Source organism: Teleopsis dalmanni, chromosome 2, assembly GCF_002237135.1.
Source record: "Teleopsis dalmanni isolate 2A chromosome 2, ASM223713v2, whole genome shotgun sequence".
NCBI lineage: Eukaryota > Metazoa > Arthropoda > Insecta > Diptera > Diopsidae > Teleopsis > Teleopsis dalmanni.
Window position 1 is genome coordinate 115,116,293 of NC_051847.1, and position 24,486 is coordinate 115,140,778.

At 32.3% G+C, this 24,486-nt stretch overlaps 2 protein-coding genes across 2 annotated transcripts; both read left to right on the forward strand.

The window, feature by feature from the left end:
- The first annotated feature begins 11,550 nt into the window (after positions 1-11,550).
- Positions 11,551-14,558, forward strand: LOC119683638 (zinc finger protein 26). Its single transcript, XM_038097426.1, has 4 exons — positions 11,551-12,476; positions 12,536-13,358; positions 13,448-13,528; positions 13,598-14,558. The coding sequence occupies exons 1-4, from the start codon at positions 12,315-12,317 to the stop codon at positions 14,149-14,151; spliced, it is 1,620 nt and encodes a 539-aa protein (XP_037953354.1). The 5' UTR covers positions 11,551-12,314; the 3' UTR covers positions 14,152-14,558.
- A 2,521-nt stretch (positions 14,559-17,079) lies between these two features.
- LOC119683639 lies at positions 17,080-24,455 on the forward strand. The gene is made up of 5 exons (XM_038097428.1): positions 17,080-18,227; positions 18,289-21,283; positions 21,839-22,980; positions 23,058-23,381; positions 24,011-24,455. The coding sequence occupies exons 1-5, from the start codon at positions 17,226-17,228 to the stop codon at positions 24,272-24,274; spliced, it is 5,727 nt and encodes a 1,908-aa protein (XP_037953356.1). The 5' UTR covers positions 17,080-17,225; the 3' UTR covers positions 24,275-24,455.
- The last annotated feature ends 31 nt before the right edge of the window (positions 24,456-24,486 follow it).

Consider the following 24,486-nt stretch of genomic DNA (forward strand, 5'->3'; position numbering starts at 1 on the left):
GGTCTGAAAACGCGTTCCTCGCAATGGCAATTTGAGTCGGGGGAAGAGGAAAAAGTCACAAGGGGCCATATCTGAAAAGTACGGTGCTTGGTTGATGATATTGGTGGAGTTTTTGGACAAAAACTGCGACACAACCAACGATGTGTAGGCCGGTGCGTTATCGTGGTGTAAAATTCATGAGTTTTCCTTCCATAAATCTGGCCTCTTTTTGCGTATGGCCTCACGCAAACGACGCATAACAGCCAAATAATAGTCCTTATTGACTTTTTGACCGTCCGGAAGGAATTCATACCACACCACAGCACGAATATCGAAGAAAACAGTCAGCATAAACTTGATTTTGGACCGATTTTGGCATTCTCTTTTCGGCTTCGGCTCACCTTCGAAATCGGTGGTGGGCATGTCAAATTCATAGACCCATGTCTCATCATCAGTTATGATGCATTCGATGAATGTGGGGTCACTATCTGCGTTGGAAATCGTCTCTTTGTCCACATCACAACGACGCTTTTTTTGAATTAAATTCAGCTAAAAATCGTCACAAGAAAATTTTTCAACTTCTTTGTACAGACGCCAAACAAAAACTAATCGTACGGTATGCGTTAAACATTGACATAATGTGTATAATAGTGTTGCCAGCGTGAAAATAAAAAAAATTGCCGTTTGGATAAGCGCGGGAATTCAGAAAAAGAACGAATAAGTTCTTTTTTGATCACAAGGTATACAAAACTGTACTAAAACCTATATGGAGTTATGGAGTCTAATTATGGGGAACTGCAGCAGACTTAAACCTGGCAGTTATCCAGTGTTTTCAATCTAAAACACTACGAATAATCATAAATGCATGGTATATAACGAATGAATAACTGCACAAACAACTATCTGTTCCGACAATCAAGGAAGAAATATCTCGAAAACATTGAAAAAATCAACGATATTGTGTTGGACGATCCAAAAATTAAATTGCGTGAGAAAGCAAAAATGACATCGAGGGTCACTTTTTATATTTTGAGTCTTTGCAGCACTGATTGTTTTATGGTGTCATCTGACGTTTCCACACGTAAGTTTGACATTATTACACATAACCTACGATAAATTTTATGTCAAAGGAGCGTTATTCGTATAACTCGTATTTGCAGTGATTTGTAAATTGAGTGTTCGCGAAAAAATTGAATTAACGTGAGAAAATTTTCGTGCGATGATTAGAACTTAGTCTATTCACAGATAGTTGTTATGATTTCTTCTTGTTCCCGAACGTTAGGAATAAATTTGGTGGATGATTTTATCGGGGGAAGGAGCCGTTGTTGCATTTAAAAAGCATGTTTTGGAGGTGTCTGAAAAAGACTGAACAATGCTTTGGCAAATGGTTCGAACGCATGCAGAAGTGTATTAATTGTAAAGGAGAACACTTCGAGAAACAATAAAGCAATTTTCAACGACAAGTTAGTATTTTTCATTATTAGGCTCAAAATATAAATAGTGACCCTCGTACCATATGATATCATCAATATCATATGTATCAAATATTTTACACGAATATATGGGTATTAAAAAATTTCGGCAAGATGGGTGCCAAAAAAGGGTGCAATTTACTTATAGTAAGTAAAAATATGCATAACAGATATCTCTACAAAGAAGATTAGCTTTGAAATAAAAATAGGCAAACTCAAAAGTTAACTTTCAATTCGTTGAACTTGTGTTTCCAAATAAAACTATAGTTTATAAGCAAGTGCTTTGGTTTAAGCGGACACTTACTACTACTTCTTAAATTTTTGACTCCTAAGTGGAGCATAGACCCTTAACAATTAACTTAAATTTAACTTTGTTACAAGTATTAACAGTGACGTCCTTCGAGGTATAATTATCCTTACGCATTTCTTCTTCAATAGTACGCCTGCATGTCCTATATGTCGTACCGGGACATCAAGAACCTTGTGAAATCCAGCGGAGAGCCTGTCTGTTTTTATTTGGTCGTCTAAGTGTATATCCGATCCAGTTCCATTTGTAGTGTTTTATCAAATACGATACTTGTGGTTGCTTGGTACGTTCTCATAAACCATTGTTCCAAATTCAGGATCTATAGTGGCGCCGTGTTCCCTGCACATAATTTTCGTTTTTGATGTATTTATTTCTAATCCAGCTTTGCACGAGGAGATGTTAATTTTTTCGAGTTTGTCCTGAAGATCAGAGCATAAAACATAACCTAAAATTTTACATACAAAATTCCTGCCGAAACACATAAAGTACAATCCCAGTAAGATCTGTAACGCAAAGAACGTCTACAAGTTGTTAATGAAAATCGGATTTACGATACGCAAGATCAAGAAAATTTACAACTGCAAGTACAATACGTAGAACAACCACGAGATCCACAGGTTCGCGTAGAACAACCGATTATAGTCTCGACTAAATTAGTGGCCATCTCAACACTTTCAGTACCTCAAGAACAAACACCAGCAGAGACTTCGATAATACTACGCTCGCAGGAACACGATATTTCACCGCAACAAGGACAAGAAAACTATATAATTATGGAAACAACTACAAGATAAGTTAAGGTGGTTGACGAAACACCGAGTACTAGCCAATCATCGCATCAACCACTATAAACTCTTACAGAAAAGGTTTTGAAAACGCATCACTCCGCCAGAAGAGCTACCACAGTCACATCAAGGAAAAGTTAGTTGCACTTACCAGAATGACAAAGTAAACAGTGCTCCGAATTAAACTAGAGAATGTTGCCTTGGAATTCAGAATTCTTCCAGCATACGAACAAGGAATCATTCTGCGTGGTAATCAGGGTTTGTCAACTCTGTAGAAAAACCGGGGAAGTGTGACATAAAATTTTACATACAAAATTATATGCCACAACATAGAACAATAATAATAATAAAACAATAACAAAAGTAATAAAACAATTATTAAAAACCACCACCAAATTTAATACAATAAATAACAACAGAACAATAATAAAAATACCGTTGCAGTTTTACACCGTTGACCGGTGTAAAAGGCGAAGCAAAATCCCAATCGAGATAGTGAGCAACGTAACGAGCTAGAATACAGATCGCTCTAAACATACGTGCTGAAGCATCAGGAATAGAATTTTACATTTCGGTTCCCATTTTTTTTTGTTATAAAAATATATATTTCTATTACATATTTATTATAATATTCTATTCTATTATTATAATAGAATTGAAATTTACATTGCTATTCCCATGTCTTTTTATTAAGTAATAAAAATACACATGTCTATTACCCATTTATTGCTAACGAAATCAACATTTCGTTAATAATCAGTGGTAAGATGATAATTACATACAGATATTATCACCCATACCAAGTCCACGGCTAACGAAATGATCATTTCGTTAGTGACCTTTTCCAAGGTGGTGACAATTTCCATTTGCGATCACCAATAAATCGTTCCTTGACAAACAAAATACACATTTCATTAGTAACTCTACAAGACGTGGCAGAGATTTACATTTCTGTACCAAGATCTCCATCTGCGATAGCACGAAACGTTGCCTAACTCCAATTTTAATTGAGAAAGGATAAGAATTAGCGATAGGTAACCGCGCAAGATTATTGATTGCAACAACCTTTAGCAGTAAACTTGCGACGACCATAAATTGATCAGATCCTATATCAGCTTTGGACGTCTAATAACGAGCCCTTTGTTGGTTATGACGATATAGTCATTTGGGCTTTTTGTTCTATGACCAGGAGAGAACCAAATATATTTGTGTGAGTCTCGATGGGGGAACAGGGTGCCATTAACATATTATTGCGAACACCAATGTCGTGCTTACCCATATTGCACTCAACACCAGAATCGTCTTCCCCGAGTATTCCGTTAAATCGCCTAGAAGTATGAAGATATCACATTTGTTAACGTATTGGTTTATACAGTTTTTAAGTGACTCGTAGAATTCGTCTTTCTCATCGTTATCGGTATCGATGGCAGCACATGTGCTAATTAAAAAAATTTATTTTTGTGACCTAACCAAACATTTTTTAATTTAGAACCAAAATACAAGTCCTTAAATCAACTATTTACCCTAGGTAAGATGTAAATAGCTAATGATTTTTTCCGAATATTTCGCCAATCTTAAGAAATTGTTTGATAAATTATATAAAAAAATCTTTACTTAAAAATGTGTTACGTAACATTCGAAATATAGTGGGTCTGTAAATAAATGATATTAAAAAATAAAAAATTGCCATTAATTTCAATTATCAATACCGAAATCAGTAACTGTTCCGGTTGGACCTATTCTAAACTGCTCCGCAACATATTTATGCGATACAAAATTCCAATTTTTATAACCAGTGCCACATAGTGAATAAAGCGCATATTATACATGAAATTAACTTGTTTGTCAAATTTTTTTGATGTATAATAGCAACATTTGAAGTGTTAATAAAAAAGTTGGATGAAAATCAAAAAATTTTGACCTTTCCTCAAAATTGCTCGTGTGTTTTCATATACAATCGAATGGAAGCGAAAACATTGTTTCATTGCGCAAGTAATATAGTTAGCAGTCGATGCTTGCAACTTTAAATAAATTATATCTTTTATTTTGGATATTATTTGAATTGTCTATCTAGGGAAAATTTATTAATTACTGAAATATGTGATATAAATAACCGTGAACTAACAAAAATATGTAAATTACCAAACATTAAATAGGTTAGGTTAGGTTGTACGGCGATCCCAGGGGTTCCACTTAGGCCTATAGGTCCTAGGTGATACCGTATTATTGAGAACCCATGGGCTAAAACCATTTAGAACCTTTAATAAAACTTATGATGCTATATAGAGGGAGGTCTCGAAGTTCGTCAAGATGCTTAAAAAAGAAAGCCCCCAAAAATTTAAGGCGACGCCGCGCATGTGCCGGAGGGAAACAAAGCAGTTGGGAGGCATTTTCGTCATCGTCACCACATCTGCGACAAAAATGGTTGAAATTTAGATACAGTCTCCATGATTACCTGGATTACCTAGAACACAATGACCTGTTGGTAAACCTACTACAAGACTGATATCTCTACGGGACATCTCTAAGAGAGATTTCGATTTTCTATTGTTGGTCTGTGGCCACATTGCATACAGATGCCTGCATATCGCAGAGTCTTCCCATCTTTTGTTAAAAAGTTTGGCACAGGAAGAACTCAATATCAATTTGCATGATGTCAACGATATGCCCAGATTATTTAGGTGTTCCAAGTTGTTCCCTGAAGCACCCCGTCTGGCAAGCTCATCTGCTTTGCAATTGCCGAAAATATCCCTATGACCGGGAACCCAGATTAGAAAAATATTGAACTGCGTCGACATCTCATTTAGAAATGTGTAGCCGTCAAAGACCGTCCTAGATGTGAATTGGACTGAACTCAAGGACTTTAAAGAAGCTTGATTATCCGATAGTATATATATATTCCTTTCAAGTATATTACCTACTTCTAGACAAGCTAAAGCTTCCTTAATGGCAATTACTTCTGCCTGAAAAACACTACAGTGATCTGGAAGCCTATAATATATATATTCAACCCCTCTGAGAAAACTCCACTGCCTACACCGCTCCCAATCTTTGAACCATCGGTAAAAATTTGTAGACCCTCACCCAGGGATGGACCTCCTTATAATCAAACTTCCTGGATGAATAAATTTTCTATGAAAGTCGACAATCGGAGAGGTGTAGTCAATGTTATTTGGAGTAGGACTGAAAAGTTTTAGAATGGAACCGTGCCCATAGTAACTATCTCTCTATTGTGATGTAGCCTTAAGTCTTAGGGCAGATGATGCTGACAACTGCTTACTGATGATGTTAAGTGGCATTAAGTGGAGCATTAGATCTAATACCATAGATGGTGTTGTGCACAGAGCACCACTAATACAGAGTTCAGCCCTGCGCTGAACCCTGTTAACATAAGTGCAGTACAGTACGAAGATTTATCAAGATCTGTTCACCATATGGTTATGCCATACAGAAGTATTGGTCTAATGACAGCCGTGTATAGCCATTGAGCGATACGTGGTTGCAATCCCTACTTTTTACCAATAGCTTTTTGACAAAGGAGCAATGCAATGTTTGCTTTCCTAGCTCGCTCTGAAATATTTTCTTTCCAGCTTAGTTTCCTATCGAAAACAATGCCTAAAAATTTTGCTTCCTCAATATATTGTATCGCTGTACTTTTAATATAGAGTAGAGAAAGATTTGGAACCCTATGTTTTCTGGTAAATACTACGATTTCTGTTTTTCTGAGGTTAACCCCGAACCACAATTCAGTGTCCAATTGTTAAGGATATTCAGGCCATACTGCAAAATATCCCTTAAAGTAGTAGCATATTTTCCAGCAACTGTTAACGCAATGTCGTCCGCATATGCAACTGTCCCGCATCTCGCTCTCCTTAGTTTTTGTAGCAGTTCATTCACCGCTATATTCCAGAGGAGGGGAGCGAGTACGCCCCATTGGGGGGTACCTCTATTTACCCGTCTGTGTGTTATTGGTACACCCATTACCCATTTGTCCTTCAATAATTCTGTCAGTTAGTAACTGACCGATAAATCTAATAAGCGCATCCTCAACACCCAGACGCGAGAGTGCGCTTGCTATTGCACTGGGAAGAATATTGTTAAAAGCTCCTTCAATATCTACGAAAGCCACTATACAAAATTCCTTTAATTTGAGAGATTTTTCAATAGTATGAGTGAGGGCATGAAGTGCTGTTTCGGTGGATTTACCCTTAGTGTAGGCATGTTGTGTTGGAGACTAAAGATTGGGATCTATAACGCGCCTTATTTCGAAGTCTATAAATCTTTCTAGAGCTTTCAGAATGAAAGATGAAAAACTAATTGGACGGAGTTCATTTGGGTTACTATAAGAGGTTTTACCCGCCTTAGGAATAAAAACAACTCTAACCTTTCTCCATTGAGTTAGAACATAATTAAAAATGAGACAGTATTTAAAAATGGTCAGGAGCTAGTTGTATTTGTTCCAAAGAGTTTTGAAGCTCAATAGGATGAATACCATCCGGCCCTGTTGATTTGTAGGGCTTAAAGCTAAAAATTGCCCATAAACATTAAATAACAATGAATCTTTTATTTTAAATATTATTTGTATTGTCTAATAATAATAATAAGCCTTGCTCGACGTCAATGATTTCGAGCTGCCTCTTATACTGGGTATAGGCTGCCTATAAGTCATTTCCACCTTCTGCGTCGCAACGCTAATTCCTTTTATCAGCGGTATTGCTTATTCTTCTTCCTAGAGGCTGCAATACAGTATTTATTTCATTAAACGTTGGCCTTCTCCATGTTGTATTCGGACGACTGCTTCCTCTGCTACCTTGAGGGTTGTATACCAACGCCTGTTGACAAATTTCGGCATGGTTTAAATATTTTTATCTTTGTACGTAAACTATAGCTATTGGTAAACTATAACACTTCCTAGATACTGGAATTTATTTAGGCGTTCAATAGTCTCCGTTTTCGATTTCAAAGGTTCGTCAATTCGATTGTTTATTCTGATTTCATTTGTTTTCTGTGCATTGATTATTAGTCCAACTTTGCAGGACTAAGACAGCTCATTAAGTTTCAGTTGCATATCATTAAGCTGATGTCATTACTCCCATTTGTCGTCAGCATAGTTCAAACACTCTAGCCTTGTGTTCGGTGACAGTGCGTTCCATACAATACTTCGTACCTTTCCTTTATTTGCTCTTTTCGTCATTGCGCAACCACAACTAATAACCGCAGTAGAGAAAGGACGCATCCTTAACGTATACCACAAATTGTACAAAAGGACTTAGACAGTTTGTTGTCATGTAAAACTGAGCACTTAAATTTATCTTAGCTTTTTGCAATTACGAAGACTATTTTAGCCAGGACACCAATATTTTTCAATTCTACCCATATGCAATTTCGATTTAACGAGTCAAATACCTTCTCCAAATCGATGAAAAGCAGATAAAGTCGTGATCGCATCTCTATCGATTTTCTATGATTATTCTAAGACTGTTAATATGGTCAACACAGGATTTTCCGCATCTAAAACCCGCTTGCTTTGGTTGTTCTAGTACTTCAACAACTTTTAACAATCTTTTCAGTATAACTTTCTTAAATATTCTCATCACAGAATTTAAAACCGTAATGCCGCGCCAGTTTTTACAGTCACTTAGGTCTCCTTTCTTGGGTAGTTTGATTACAATGCCATGGAGCCAGTCGAATGGATAAGTTTCTGTTTTCCAAATAGTTTTGAAGAGTGGGCGTAAGACATCCGTTGTTAGTTGTAAATCAATTTTCAGCGCTTCGGCCGGAATATTATCAAAACCTGCAGCTGTTCCGTTTTTCAGCAATTTTATTGCACTGGTTATTTCTCTTTTTGAGCGAGAATCGACCCTAATCGGTAACTCATTTGCATTTTATTGTCTATCTAGGGAAAATTTCTTAATTACTAAAATATATCATTAAGAATATTTAAAATAGTAAATTAAATATAATATATAAAAATAAATATAAATATATAAATTAAAATTATAAATTAAATAAAAAAAAATTATTTTCACTAATAAAATTACGCATAGCAATTGCTGTTGACACTTCGGCGATTGCTTTAATGCTAATGAGCGAAAAACGTTTGTAATTTTTACTGGGGATGTTTAAAATAATATTGACTGTTTTGATGTGTAATAGCAAGGGACGACAAAAAAGTTTGATAAACAAATCTCATGTGTAATACGCGCTTGAAAAATAAAAAAATGAATGTGGACCTACATAACCCTGTTATCAAAGACGAGCTTAACAGAATTAAGAACAAATAGAAAACGAAACTTGAAGAGCATTCCAATATGGTATTCTAAGCAAATGCATTACTCGTCAAATTCCTGTACACTTAAGACTACTTAGAAAAGACGCTTCAACATATTTAAGCAGAATATAAAATATATAATTACAATTACATTGATTAAATATTTTTTAAATACATATATTCTCATTTTATCAAGATATTATTATTATACTGAAATGGAATTACTTTTCGTATGTAACTAATGTTTTAATGTTTAATTAAATTATTGTAAATCTTCTGTAAAGAGATTCATTATATTATAAAAGATTCATATTATAGTTTATAATATATCAAGTTAATATATTTCACAAATTTTACATATTGGATTTTTATTGAACAGAAAAAGAAACTGGTTACAAATAAATTTGGTTCTAACTATTTTAATTGAATGAGTATATTTGTATTTTTTGTCTTTTATTAATAATAAAAAGTAATTGCGTAAATTTCTACATATATTGTTACATGACTCTAATAGTACAATCACACTGTTTCATTTAGACATTTTCTAATTTATGTTAATGAGTGAATTTAATAATATGTCACACAAAAAAATTAAATATATTATTGATATATAAAATAATTTATATGCATTTCATCTATATCAATTACATGTTGAATAAATAAAAACAAAGATTTTATTAAATGCATACTTCCTCAGTGCCTACCTATTTTCTCAATGCGTTTGTTTACATCTCAACTTTTGTTTATTTACATTTTGCATATACCACATATAATACATACTTCAGATTTTGGTAGTTTCCCTTATAGTAAATTTATTTTAAGGTGTTGTTGTTTGTTTTCATTTTACGTATAAAAAATATGACACATATAGGGCCGATTTACGCTATCATAAACGTAACATGAACATGAACGGTTTCCTATAAATGAGAGGAGGAAGAGACTGTTACGCTAGAGTTCATGAATTTCAAGCAATGGAATTTGCTGCTGTTTTTTCAGTTTGACACACATACAAATACAATGTTATGTTTTGGTGTATGTGGGTTTCGTGATTTTTATTTTGAAACGAATTTAGTCGCGATTATTGTCTCAAAATTGTTAATTTGCTCTTTTTGTTTTTTCTGTAACATAATATTTACATATGTCGCTTTTGTTTCGCTTTTGTTAATATTAAAGTGCAATTGAAGAGTTACAGTTGTGTGTGAAATTTAAATAAATAAATTTTAATAAATAAATTTTAATAAAATAATTTTAATAGAAAAATTTTAATTAATAAGTAAGTGAGATCTCACTTTGCGTCGCTTCACTGTGGGTTTTTTCGAAGTTGCGTCGTTACTGAATTAAGACTTATTTTCGCTGTGAGTCGTTGTTTTTTCGAATTGCGTTGTTTTGCGAATGCGAAATGTATTTCTTTTTTTATTATTATTCAGAGAATTCTTGCTAACTTAGCAAGAGAGTCCAATTTTGAAGGGATGGATGAAGTTGACATAAATGAATTGCTAGCTCCTAACCAAGAAATGTCTAATGAGGAATTGATGCAACTGGATTTGGAAATCGCTAACGAAGAAGACAGCTCGCTAGATATAAGTAAGCGTCAAAATTTAACTTCACAGCAAATTTCTAAAGCAATGAATCTAATTGACGAAGAAATGGAAATTTTTTCAAAAAACGATCCTTATAGTGAAAGAAGTGCAAATAATTTTATAATTGATTTATTTTTTGTATCTATTTTTAATTTTTGGTTGAATTTATAGTCTTTTTTATGTTTTTAAATGAATTAATAAAGTTTTACTTTTGTTATGTTATTTAAATATTCTTCTTTTTTTAACATTTAAGGACTGAATGAAAAATACGATAACGTGTCTTCGATGTTTTTATGATTTTCAATAGAAAATAGCAATTCACTTTGCGTTGTTTCAATATGAGTCGCGATATTTTGGAAAGTAGTTACGACGCAAAGCGAGGTTTTACTGTAATTTGATATCTTATTATTCAAAGTTAATAACTTTAAATATGTAAAATTTTAATTAATATTAGCATTAAGTTGGCAATAAGAAATATAAACTATTTTTAATACTTATTTTTTAGTATTTTATGTCATTATATTATTAATTTTTTTTTGTAAATAATTTTACAAATAAACCAATAAGAAACCTCTTTTAAATTTTATTTTCGCTGTTTATTTTTTATCTCTTCCGAGTAGCGGAGTAACACTACTCCTTGATACATACAAAAAAGTAAATTTTTACGCTTCTCTACGGTGCATACGAAAGAATAAGTTTTTACGCTTCTCCGCGATGCATATGGAAGAATCATTTGTTACGCTTCTAAGCAACGCATAAGCGATATATATAGAAGACTAATTTGTTACGCTTTTAAGGACCATGTTATGCAAAGTGTCTCGGGCACGGCATGAGTACAATTATTGTTGTTTTTAATGCATATTTTAAATTTTAGAATGAGAGAAAATACAATATGCCGTATTTGTGCCCCGGTACTAAGGCAAAACAGTATTGTTTAGTAATAAATTTCAAAATTTGCGCCTTTTAGGAACAAATTACTACAATTCTAATACGTTTTGGAGAAAAAATGGCAGTAAGCATAAATCGTAAGCATATCCTTTTTTTATAAACTTAAAAACTTTCCAGTTTTAAAGTTATTTTTGATGGCAAATTGAAAGTAAGCGTATCTAAATTTCCTTTTAAATTTAGACACAACCAAAAAGTATCAAAACATTGTAAAAATACGAAATTTGCAATGTGACACTCTGCATAACACGCATTTTCGGCATAGTCCGAAAGAACGTAATTTGCCGTGTCCAAGACACTCTGTATAACATGGCCCTAAACGAGTCGAGGATGAGCGGACAAATTCTCATAACGAAAGCATCGTCTGCGACTGTAAGACACGCTCTTCCGCGATTAAATTGCTCAGCAATTTAATTAGTTTTAATTTAAGATTCTCGGAAGACTCTTCCGCGGTTGAAAATGTTCGCTTGGAGAATACAAAACAAATTTCACGCTTCATGACAGTTCATAATAATGTAAACTGAACTGTCAGTTCATGTTGTCGTCAAGTTCATGATAGTGTAAATAAGTCCATATACTTCAAATTTTAGTCATTACCAGTGTGAGAAATTTATTTTTAAGGGTTACATTCGAAATTTTTCTCCTTAAATGAGCTAATTTATTAATAATAAAATCATATTCATTAAAAAATATTTGTATGTGCAAAACCGCCTAAACGCGACAGTGTAAATGTGCTATGAATAAGGTTTTATTAAAAACCGCCTCTTGTGTATAGAAATGCTAGATGTAGCAATTTAAATGTTCGATTTATACGTGTATTATTGTGAATGATATATATGATTGTGAAGGGTGCAGTTCATTTTTCATTCAGTGGTAGCATTTTAAGAGCGTCTGTTAGAACTTAGAACAAATAAGTTTATGCATTTGGTTTTAGTTTTTTCATGAATATTTCATAGAAGTAGGATTTTTGACGATATGACAACAGAAAGTGATATTTTAGAATCAATAGAGGCATGCCGCACATGTGGTATTTTCTACATAACTTCTTCAAATTTCTTGAAACCAATTTTTTCAACTCCTGTCGCTGATCCTGAAATGTGTCAAATTCGACACGAATTTTCTACATGGAAATTAGAGGTAATATTTGAAACATAATTCAAGATAACCTTAGAATAATATTTTATTATAAAATTCAGATAAATGAAAATGATGGATATCCACAATATATATGCAACTGTTGTATACATCAGTTTCAAAAAGTGCTTCAGTTCCGACGAAGTTGCTTAAACGTACAGGGACAGTTCCGAGAATTTTTTAACTTGCGTCAACAAAATCCTATTCAAATTAAAACTGAAATAATAGATCCAGATGATGATTTATCTAGCAAGCATTTCATTTATGTCGATGATTTAAGCGATAATGAATATGATGGGACACCCTTTCATATACCACATATGCCTATAAAAGAAGAAGTAATTGAAGCAGCAAATGTGCCAAATGAAATGCAACCAATTAAAATCGAACCAAATTGCTCTGATGTACTCATTACTCCTAATTCCTCTTTGGAAACACAATCATTTATACAAAATATTGATTCTCTTAAAATAATTGACGATTTAACACATGGAGTTGTTAATATTAAAAATGACCTAGTCTTAATGAACATTAAAGGCGAACCAAAAGAAAATGTTTTCGAAAATGAAATGAATAGTGTTTTAAATACAGCTCTTATAGATAATAAAGTACAATGCGCAATTTGCCTACATAAATCAGAAAATCAAACTGAACATAAACATCACATGGAACACATTCACGAAACGAAAAACTATGACTGTCATTTATGTGGTAAGAAACTTATTAATTGTACATTAAAGAGATATCAATATCATTTAAAATGGCATAAAATCGGAAAACATATAAAATGCGCCCAATGTGGTTTTTTCTGTACCTCAAAAGCTGCATTAAATGAACACACTCGCGCTATACATTCAAAAGTATCATGCAAACTCTGTGGAAAATGTAAGTTATAGTAATAAATTTAACATTTTTAATAAACATAAATTTCCAGATATTTGCAAAAAATTTATTTTATAATTTTTTACTTTCAGCTGTTTTCCCCAAAAAATTGAATGCGCATATGAAAGAAATGCACAGTATGGAATCTATAAAGTGCATAAAGTGTAATATGGGTAAGTAAATTTTATTAAATATACAGATACGATTTGTATTAATAAAAATTTTTTTAAATTAAAATAAAGCATTTGCAACGGAAAGTGAGCGAGATCTACATATTTGGAAAATTCATGCTTCAGAATCCAATAACAGTTATAAAGACATCAATTTGCATTCTATTCAATCAGATTTACAAAATTTAAAAAATTATACAATAGATGTTCCAAGTGTCTCTGAAGAACAAATCGGACCGCAAATAAATATCACACAATTCACCGATATGGAAACAAGTGTCAGCAACGTATTAATAGAGGACACAGTTCTAACAACATCGGAACATAATGCATTATTTTTCAGTAATGACGAAGCTTCAAAAGTTTCTTATTGTACTCAATTAACTGACGGCGACGACAACTCATCGGATACTACTTACGCTAGTGAAGGTGATAATATCGGATCAGTAGCTCATCAGTTTGTTTGTGCACTTTGTGCTAATACGTTTGAGACTGTTGAAGAATTGTACAGTCATAACTTAGATCATAAAAATGACAGCACATTTAGTTGTCAAATATGCGGAGAAAAGTTTTTCTTGAAATTCTCTCTTAATAGACACTTGAAGAAACATGACGTATCCTTTTAAATTAGATTTACCATTTGCTATTACATACATGTTTATGTATATATACATATGTTTGAGTTATAAAGCTCTGGCTTACCATTTGCAATGTACTTTTAGTAAAAGACAATAGTATTAAAATATAAATAAATTAATTTTGCTAAAAATTGCTGGTGCTTGATAAGCATCATCGATATTATTACATAATGTTTCATACTGTATTTAAATGAATATTGATTATTTAATGTATCTATTGATCTTATTCCAGACTTTTAATTTCGAATATAAAATTTGCAAAATGCATACATTAACTAAATTAATAATAATTTTGTTTTAAAAATTTTTTAATTTTTAGTTATTTAAAAAAAGTTACTTTCGGCTACAGATGAATGCAAATGAAAATATATTGAAAAAATTAATAAAAAAACAATATTACCAACTATAATTTGGTTATTAATTCTGTAAAAATTTATGTGTTTTATAGAAAAGAATTTATGCATTATAGTACTAAAGTATCTTTATATAATGTCATCCAAAAAATATTGACATATTGAATATTTTATTAATCACTGGTTATTAAATACATATAAGTTCAGTATAGTATTTTTAGTGGGTCCAAGAGAATAGAAATCAGCCATGCGTGTGCGAACATAATGTCCAAAATCAAGACCACAATTTGCAATAACAACGAAGTTGTCAAGTAAATTTTATCAAATTAATTTACGTAGTTATTTTATAACATTCTGTTAGAATGCTCTCACTATCCAAGAAACATATACTGATACTATCCTATTGAATAGTGTAAAACATCCATCGTTTATAAAGCATGTAAATTTCTTGAAACATGAAATTTATATATTGTTTTTTAGATATGAAGTTATATTTTTTTTTAGTTTTAAGAAAAACAAAATCGAATTTAAGAATGTACATCCTGGCTATAATCGTAACATAATTAATTGTTCTCAATTTAAAAATAAGTCAAATATATTTACGTGGTTTGTTATTAAGACGTTTTCTTACGAACGTAGTTGAGCTTCAATTGTAAAAAAAAACAGTTTAGTCAGTTCTTGATTTTTTTAAACTATTGCATTGAAACAAAAAATATTTTATGTAAATTCATTTATAATAAAATCATTTCCAATCTCTGACCAACTAATTACTTTTATGTACAACAATAACGATTTTTAAATTTTTGTTAATAATGTCATTTGTTGAGTTCTAAATAAATCAATCATTAAATACTTTTGAATTAAAATTGATCTAAAGGTCTATTCTTAAGCCTTCTTATTAACATATTTTTTTTCTTTTTTATTGGTTTTAAATTGTTTATAATTAATTTCTTTTTTAAAATGTGCAAATATTATATACTAAAATATTCAACTTTTGAACCACTCAAATTATTGAGTTGTATATAATATATTTATTAATTAAAATCAGTGAAGTTATAAGTTTCTAGTTAACTTTTTTTATAATAATATATACGGTGTTATATTTATGAAATTAATAATTGCTATAGTTAATTGACTTTATATAGTTATAGTTTATAATAACGCTTTGAAGTTTATTTATATAATATATGTTATGATGTATTTTTGTAATTGTAATTGTAGTTCTGTTAATATTTTATGTTAACATGTGGAAGCTTTACCTTATCAGTTACTATGGCATTTTCTAAATCTGATATGTTTAGTTTCTGCTATGTGTTGCATGCATTACACTTTTTTTGATTTGAGGATATATGACAAGTAAAATAATGTTTTATTTTGTGCTTTAATGTATTAGTTCTTTTGTTTAATTTAAGGCTGTTTAAAGTCCATTGGTCATTGTGATACGATGGACTATCCATCGTATTCTATGTTTAGAAATTCCTTGTGATTTAGTATTATAATTTTCCGGATTTGGGTTCTTATTGTTCTTATGATTTAACGTTTTTTTTAGGTTAGATTAAATGTTTATTATTTTCCCAAATAACGTAGGCTTTATAGTTTTTACTGTTTCTGTAAAAATAACTCTTTTTATGTTTTGTGTTGTAACAGTACTACTCCTTGTGAAAGAAGATAAACTAAATATATTTATATTTATGCTAAAAACCATTTAATATTTTTCTTTTAGTTAACGTATTATATATAATAATAAAAAAAAATTGATTTGCGCGCAATTCAATTCTGAGTGGCTGATATTGATATTTACATTATACTTACAAAATTTGGCTAAAAATTAATTTTAAGAATATGAATAAAAGCGTAAGATAAACTAACAAGTTTGTTGAAAAAGTGCATTTATTACTAAAAACTATAATTTATTCTTTGGAAATAAACATCGGTCATTTCTCCATTATTTTAAGTAGTAAAAATGAAAAATTGCATTATTTTTGTTTCTATTGAAATAAGTTGGCAACTTCTCCATGTTACTCAAAAGTCATACTACACTACAGAGTTACCAATCTCTAAGTATATTGCAAGTGTGTTATAGTTATTGATATTATCATACTTTTTAGCCAATAAAATGTTAATATTAATTTTGCATTACAATATACTTAGTATTTATTTGAAGTAATTATTTAATATGGAAACCTAATAACAGAAATGTTAATATTACACATATGAACATAGCTTGTGTAATTATTGTGTTTAGCGCGCTCACAGTGGAACACTGGTAACAAGTGGTACAATGGCAAATAAACAAAATACAATAAAAATATGTGAAATGTGAAAAAGAAGAACCATTTCAATTAAATTGTTCAGAATATGTTCTCGTCAAATAAATTGCACGAGAGAAAAAGAACGCTTTGTCGTTAAAGTAAAAATTTTCTTAAAAAAGCAATAAAGTCGCGTTAAAAGTATGAGAATCGGACAAACTAAGTTCTTACAAGCGACTTTAACTATATATATAAAATAAATGTGGTGTTTATTTGCAGGTATTAAATGTATGTATTTAAAATTATTAAACGTGTTGATGATGCAACCAGTATAAAAAAAATAAAAACGTCGCACATTTGAGTGTAGAGAAAATTTTAATTGATAAAATAAGAATTGTAATTTGGTTTTGGCGAAAGCTAAACATTGTTGTGAATATATATTTGCGAGCACATAATCAATATGAGTCAATCAAATTCAGATATAAGTGAATCAATAGATGGTGGCGAGGAAAGTGATAACTCAAGCAGTTCGAGTAATTCCGATAGCAGTGCCTCCAGTTGTAGTTCATCTTCATCAGACAGCGAACAGTTAGAATATGATTCGTTGGAGTTGGCTAAAATAACTGAAGAAGAATTGAGATTGCCTCGGGGACTTTGTGAAAATAGTGCCATATTTAAAGAATTTTTCTCGCTTAATACTTGGCAGTTGTTACCAGAAGAGTTTCAGGCGCAGCTACAAGAGTATTTGCCTTGTTTTTCGCAGATTTTACTAAAACCAGGTGAGGCAGCAGCCGAGCAGCAGAAGACAGTTGCGATGCTGTTCAAAAGAGAATTGAATCGGTTTGGATCTTGTCCGCTTACCGAACTGCAACGAAATCTAGAGGAAGGTAATTATAGACCAGATGTCTTGAAATTAAGACAAAGGATAGCAAAGTCTAAACGGCGTCATAATCGCTTCTCCAATTGTGAAAGGATAAGTCAAATTGCAAAAAACTTATTCATATCCAGGGAGCGATTATTGCGAAACTCATATAATTCGCCGCCAGATACTAACGTGTGTACAGCAAGATCTTTAAAAAAACAAATTGAATTAGTGCATGTTAACTCAAAAGCATATGTCAAAAAAGCTCGAAAACGTTATCGTATGGAGATATTAAAACTAGCTAAAGATGTGGGATTAGGCGAACTTAGCAGTGATGAAGAATATGATATTGCGCAAGTGGATGTAGAAGTGAAGCAACATAGTGCCAAAACTATTTTAGATCTCGCACAAAATAATGAAGAAGCAAACTTACCGAACAATACTGATAAGTGTATTTACAGTACATTCACAAAACAAAAGCAAGAGGTTACAAACGCCGATACTATATACATGGATCAACTTTCGAAATATCCACGTTTATCGAATATGCCGTTTTCAAAGTATTTACAAAATTATATTCGAAAGAAGTTTGTAGAACCTGTAAGAGTAATTACCTTTTTTTTTTTTATTATATATATTAATAACCAATCTTATATTGCAGACATTGCCAGAATATGATACAACGGATGTGCGTTTACGTGATGTATATGGACGAGCCCAAGTTGCTATTAGTTTAAAACGTACAATGTCTCCAGAAAAGTCGCCACCTAAGAAGCAATTAAAAATGAACGAACCACCAGCTCTAGTACCTATAAAGCCAATACGTAAATTACCACAAAGTGTATTGGAGTCCAAAGAAAAACCTATAAATAATGCAGACGTTCCGTTTGATAACAAATTTTTGAACATATATCAAAAGTTGGATTTGATCAAAAAATATGATAATGATCCATTTAGCGTAATGGATAATGATATAGAGTTACAACACGAGGAAGTCGTAGCATATAGTAGTAGCGAAGATGTAATGTCACCGTATGTTATGGGAAATGATATGATGTTATCGCAGCATGTACAAAACGATGAACTACCACAGAACATATTACAGGCATCAAAAACAAGTGAAATGCCATTACATATGTTGTCACCAGTCAATGAACAAAGCAAACAACTGCAAAAGCAGAATTCAGACTTTTACAATTTACCAAAATTAGAGCCTCTTACAGGTTTAAATAAAATAAATAAGGAAAAAATAAAAGTAACATTACAAACTAGTACAGCACAATCTCCAAAGTCGGCATATATAGGTACCGGTTCAAATCAATCAGTGTTAAAAAAATCTGTTTCTGGTTCACAAGTTAGTAATGTATCATATGGTTCGAATGCTGAGCTCATACAAGAAACTCATTCATGCTTTTTTTCGCTTATACGTGATTTTTTTTGTGCTACGCCTAATCACCGTATGAAGTTTGATGATTTAAAGCACAAAATTGATAGATGGTTATGTAATCCAATTACTGCACTAAACGATTGGTACTCGCAAGCCGAAAGTTGGTCGGCTTTAATTCTTTCAGCTATTAATTTTCTTGCTGGAGAATTTGTAGAACAACCAGAAGAATATGTACCATACATAGAATATAAAAGACAACTCAATATATACCAGTGGATTGGTGCTGGTCGTGACTCAGATACTCGCTTAACATCACTTTGTCACTATTGGATGCAGCGCCGTAATGAAACATTAGAAAATTCGAGTAAGCATAAACTCGACCAACTAACTGGTGGTATACGGCGACGATCAATGGAAGTTGAAGATGGCTGCAATTATGATAGCAACGCACTACCGCCGCCACCACCACGCTTTCCAACAACGTGGGCAGTACGACCAGCAACAATTGAAGAGGTGCAAGAATTTCAAAAACAGGAACGTGAAAGATTCAGTAATCCTCACCGTGCTTTCACGTATCGCATGCATGATTATGAAAGTGTTGTAGGGCCAGTAAAGGGTATTTATTCCCAAATTTTTGCTTTAACAAAAGCTCGTGGACACAGTATGATGATCGGTGATCGACCAAATTTTGTAACTATTTTGACTTTAGTACGTGACGCTACCGCACGTTTACCTAATGGTGAAGGAACACGTGCAGATATTTCTGAATTACTTAAATGCTCACAGTTTATAAATCGAGACGCAGCAGATAACGTGCTGCAAACAATAGTTAGTGGAGCCTTGGATCGTATGCATACAGAACATGATGCTTGTGTTAGATATGATCCAAAAAGAAAAATTTGGATTTATTTGCATCGTAACCGCAGTGAGGAAGAATTTGAACGCATGCACCAGCAATACCAAGGTATTGGGAAAAATAAGAAAAATCCAACTAAAAAACCGAAGTCTAAAATCCAAGCAAGAGATGGCTCTGATTCAGATGTTACTACTACAAATGTGCTTTCAAGTGTCAGTAGTAGTGTAGGGATTATATCTAAAGCTACGAAAAATTACAATGTGCCTGCTTTAGTGCCGGCTAAGTCTTTAACTTTTAATACCATTAATAATAAATCATTAATAAATCAGCACCACCAACCGCAACAAAACCCATTACCTAATTGCCCACCAGTTCCGCCTTTGAAATATAACATACCATCACAAAAATCTTTGCTTAAGCCAATCTTTAAAACCCAACGGCCTTTAGAAAAAGTTATTATAGAAAGTAATGATAAACGTTCCGATCAAAATACATTAAGTACAACACAACGAAATTTGGTGCGCACAATAACAAAAAGCAATACTTCAACTTCTGCAACCGCGGTTGGTGGAAAACAATTTAGCTTTTCAGTACCACAAATGAAAAATATATCTAGTGGAACAACACCCATAATTGTGGCTACACCGGCTGGCATACAAACATTGCGTGTACCACAAAGTAACGCGTCAATTGCAAAAGTAAAATCAACTACACCAACACAATTACCAACCATTAATGCAAACATTGCTAGCAAGAAGCTTGCACTAAATAAACCAATTATAATTAACCAAGTAACGCAGAATACTTCGGGTAAATTAAGTGTAATGCAAGGAGGAAAGCCGTTACAACAACAACAATCAAATGCGCAACAGCCACAAAGTTTCATTATTCCAATAAATAATATTGCACTAGCGACAAACGATAGTAAAAAGCTAAGCACAATAGCAAATGCAAAAGAACAAACTAGGAATTTACAAGCTATTCTGGTGGATGATTCTCAAAGTACTAGTACAGAAGGTTCCATTACACAACTCCAACAACAGACACCACCGAAAAATTTAATTCGTCTTGTATCAACAATAAACACCAACAATTCGCCCGTCACGAAATCAGTCATTGCAAGCCCCATCGCATCAACTGGAAGTCTACAAAATAACAATCAAACATCTGTTCAAATACTGGGTCAACGTGTAATGGCAGGCAATACAATACGTCCGCATATTCAGCAAAGAACCGCCTCAAATGTATCAATTGTGGCTAATAGTGCTGTTCCAAATCAAATCACTCAAACTGGTACTGCTGGAACGATTGTGAAAATGTCTCCTCAAGCTTTTGCAGCACTTCAACAAAAATCGGGCCAACATGTTATCGTGAAGCAAACCATTACGAATAATCAGTCAAGAGTATTAATCGGTAAGAATGATATAACAGTTTCTGTATATTTAGATGGATTTTTTTAGACACTCGACTATATGCTATTATAAAGCACGTTTTTACGTTCAATTGATTTTGATTTTTATTTTACATGGGTACTATTATTTATTTTTGGGTTCACTCTTAAACTAAATCAACAATATATAAACTGAGCCTGGCCTATTCCCAATTTCATTTACTTGACTTTATTTATTTATTTTTTAAATATTAACTATGAGGTTATCAATATTGTGATTACCTATTTAATTTTAAAATATTTAATTTGAATTCCACTAATCTTTATTTAGAAACTACAATAAGGTTAGACGTAGTTGTTTTTTTTTTTTTTGATATATACGTTAATGTCTAAATTTATAGTCCCAAAATTAAACTCTAGTTATATAATTTTTCTATATATAGTTTTTGTAGTTATATAATATGAAACAAAAGTTATTAATGCCAGATTCAAAACCAACATTCAAAAAAAAAAATTCGAATCCGTCTAACTTTTAAAGAAAATTAATTTTAAATAAATTTTTTATTTTTGATTTTTAGGTCAAACTGGTCAAACTATAACAAAGGGTGGTGGAACACAACAATTAGCTGTTAAACAAAAAACTAACGTCACTGTGACACAAACAAGCAATAATGTGATTAGTTCTACTATAGGTACACAATTAAATGCTAAAACTAACGCTGCTGTAACTGCGACAAATCAATCCGGCAATAAAATTCAAACGATAAGTACAGCCAATTTAACATTGCAACAACAACGTGCACTCTTTCAAAATCTGAAACAGCAGCAACAGTTACAGTTCAAAACGGTGCATGTTGTTGCACCCCAACAGCAACAGCAACATCAACAGCCAGATCAACCAAAGCAACACCAAACACAGAACATTGCAACTGCATCGAAACCTGTGACTATAGTATCCCAACAGCAAAACATAGCTCGGCTTCTGAAACCCGTTACAACAACACAACAACAACAACAACAACAACAACAACAAAAAACATTAAATCAATCATCTGTAATAGCAAAGGACGCAAATAACACAAGAGTACTTGCATCATCGACTGGTCAGATTATTTCTTTAGAAGAATTATTACAGAAACAAGGGAACAATACTATAAAACTTGCTACTAGCCTTAATGCTAAACCAATACAAGGCACTAACATCATACAGTTGGCTACACCAACCAATACCGAGCTACCAAAAGTATCAACAACACAATTTGCTGTAGTTTCTCAGCCTAAAAATGTAATATCATTAAACTCAACGCAACGTCTTATTACAACCCAACCGAACACCACTTCCCTGTCAGCTACAATAGCCGGGAAAGAGATATCGAAAATTGCCAGTAATACTATCACATCAGGACGTATGCTGACCAATAGCCCAGTGCAAAATACCAAAGTAGCACAATTGACAAATTCTAAAACTTTGAATAAAAGCATAGGTGAGAATATTTCGAAAGCTGCTATAAGTCCAGCTGGTAGTAGTAACATACGTGTTATTAATACTAACTCAGCCACTGGTATTAATATTGCAAGTTTGCAAGGCAAGCAGATTGTGTTCGCCGCTAAACCTGTGTCAAATGTGAAGAACATTACTGCAGTCACTGCGAGTCAAGCGCAGCAGTTACAAAATGCGGGCATTATATTAAGTGGTCAGACTGTTAAAATTCAAGGAGGTGTAAGTGATATCTGTAGACAACATAACATATTTTTATCATATTTAGTGTTTTTATATTTTTGCTTTCTTTTTATTAGATAAACACTCAACACGTAACAAAAGGAAGTGGCATTGTGGGGCCACAAACGGCAACACAGTCACCAACAATTGTTATGGGTAACCAAATATTGAAAGTGCAACAGTTACCGCAAATAACGAAGGTATCACAAAATCGCGTATCAGTCTCCAATGCCTTACCGTTAACTACTGTAGCAAATGTTAATAAAGGAACTGTACTAGTAAATACCAGCAATAGTGATACAGTATTGAACACAACTGCGCCGAGCATAGGAAAAACTATAGTTTTAAATTCTGCAGGTCAACCTCTGCGCATGCAGTCCAGCCAGGTTACATCCCAAGGGGTAAATATCTAATTTTTGTAAACTATCATGTAAGATAGACTATTAGTAAGCTCTAGCAGGATGTTTTAAATTAGTAATGATTTTATAATGTTTGGTTAAAAGTAATTTTAATGCTTTTTTATAGCTCTTAAAAATATTTCCGCCTGCATTGTAATTATTTGTAGTTGTGCTTCAAAGTGGTGGAGTATTACATTGTTCGACTTCCGACTTGTTTGATGACTTGCTCGAACAGCAAATAGATTTGCTGTTTCATTTTATTTTCGTTTTATATTATACAAACACGTATAGTAAGCTTGAACCGTTTGTTCGAACATGAAAGTGCTCGAAGCTTCGAAATAGCTGGAATAATATTTTAATAATTTTATGTACACCTAAATTTGAACGCTTACCATTTACTGATTATGAATGTTTGAAATAAACTAAAACACATCAAAGCAATTAAATTTCACTTATAACTATAATACTCTAAATAAAAAACAAATTTTAAATCGTTTAAGTTTTTATAATAACTGTCAGTTTTGATAATCTGTTTTAAAGTAAAAAGATTCGGTTGCTTCAACTTTTTGTTTTATTTAAAAAAGTTTTTCTGATTTATTTTTTTTTTCTGATTTTTATTTTTTCCGTTGCAGAATACTGTGTTAAAAACAGTTCCTAGCAGTAGAGTTGTTTTAACAGTTCAAGGTGGCGGTCAAATGGTATTTTCACCAAGTATACAAGGAGGCTCTCTTAATCTTAAACAACTACAAAATATGAAAGTAGTTTCTTTAGCATCCATGCCTGTTGTCAAAGATCCAAAACACCAGAATAAAATTACAATTTCTGCGCAACAGCAACAACAAGTAAACCAGCAAACAATACTGAAGAGCACAGGAAGTGGGAGTATTGGAAGCTAAAAATACTTAAAGTAATTTAAATAAAATAATTTTGGTTTAAGAGTACTTGATTATTCGCAAAGCGTTAAGTTAATCGTTACGAATCATTAAGTATTATATATTTTTTTTATTATAATTTATAAATAATAATTAATAATAATAAAATGTACTCACATTATAATTGCATTCAGTCGTAAATTCATTTGTAAAAATAGAAACATTTTTATCAACTA

Bases quoted from the DNA above. Each gene is read 5' to 3' on its own strand.
- LOC119683638 (XM_038097426.1), top strand. From the start codon at position 12,315: ATGACAACAGAAAGTGATATTTTAGAATCAATAGAGGCATGCCGCACA. The intron at 12,477-12,535 runs GTAATATTTGAA...TATAAAATTCAG, and splicing joins TTTCTACATGGAAATTAGAG to ATAAATGAAAATGATGGATA. The intron at 13,529-13,597 runs GTAAGTAAATTT...ATTAAAATAAAG, and splicing joins GTGCATAAAGTGTAATATGG to CATTTGCAACGGAAAGTGAG.
- LOC119683639 (XM_038097428.1), top strand. From the start codon at position 17,226: ATGAGTCAATCAAATTCAGATATAAGTGAATCAATAGATGGTGGCGAG. The intron at 18,228-18,288 runs GTAAGAGTAATT...CTTATATTGCAG, and splicing joins GAAAGAAGTTTGTAGAACCT to ACATTGCCAGAATATGATAC. The intron at 21,284-21,838 runs GTAAGAATGATA...TTTGATTTTTAG, and splicing joins TCAGTCAAGAGTATTAATCG to GTCAAACTGGTCAAACTATA.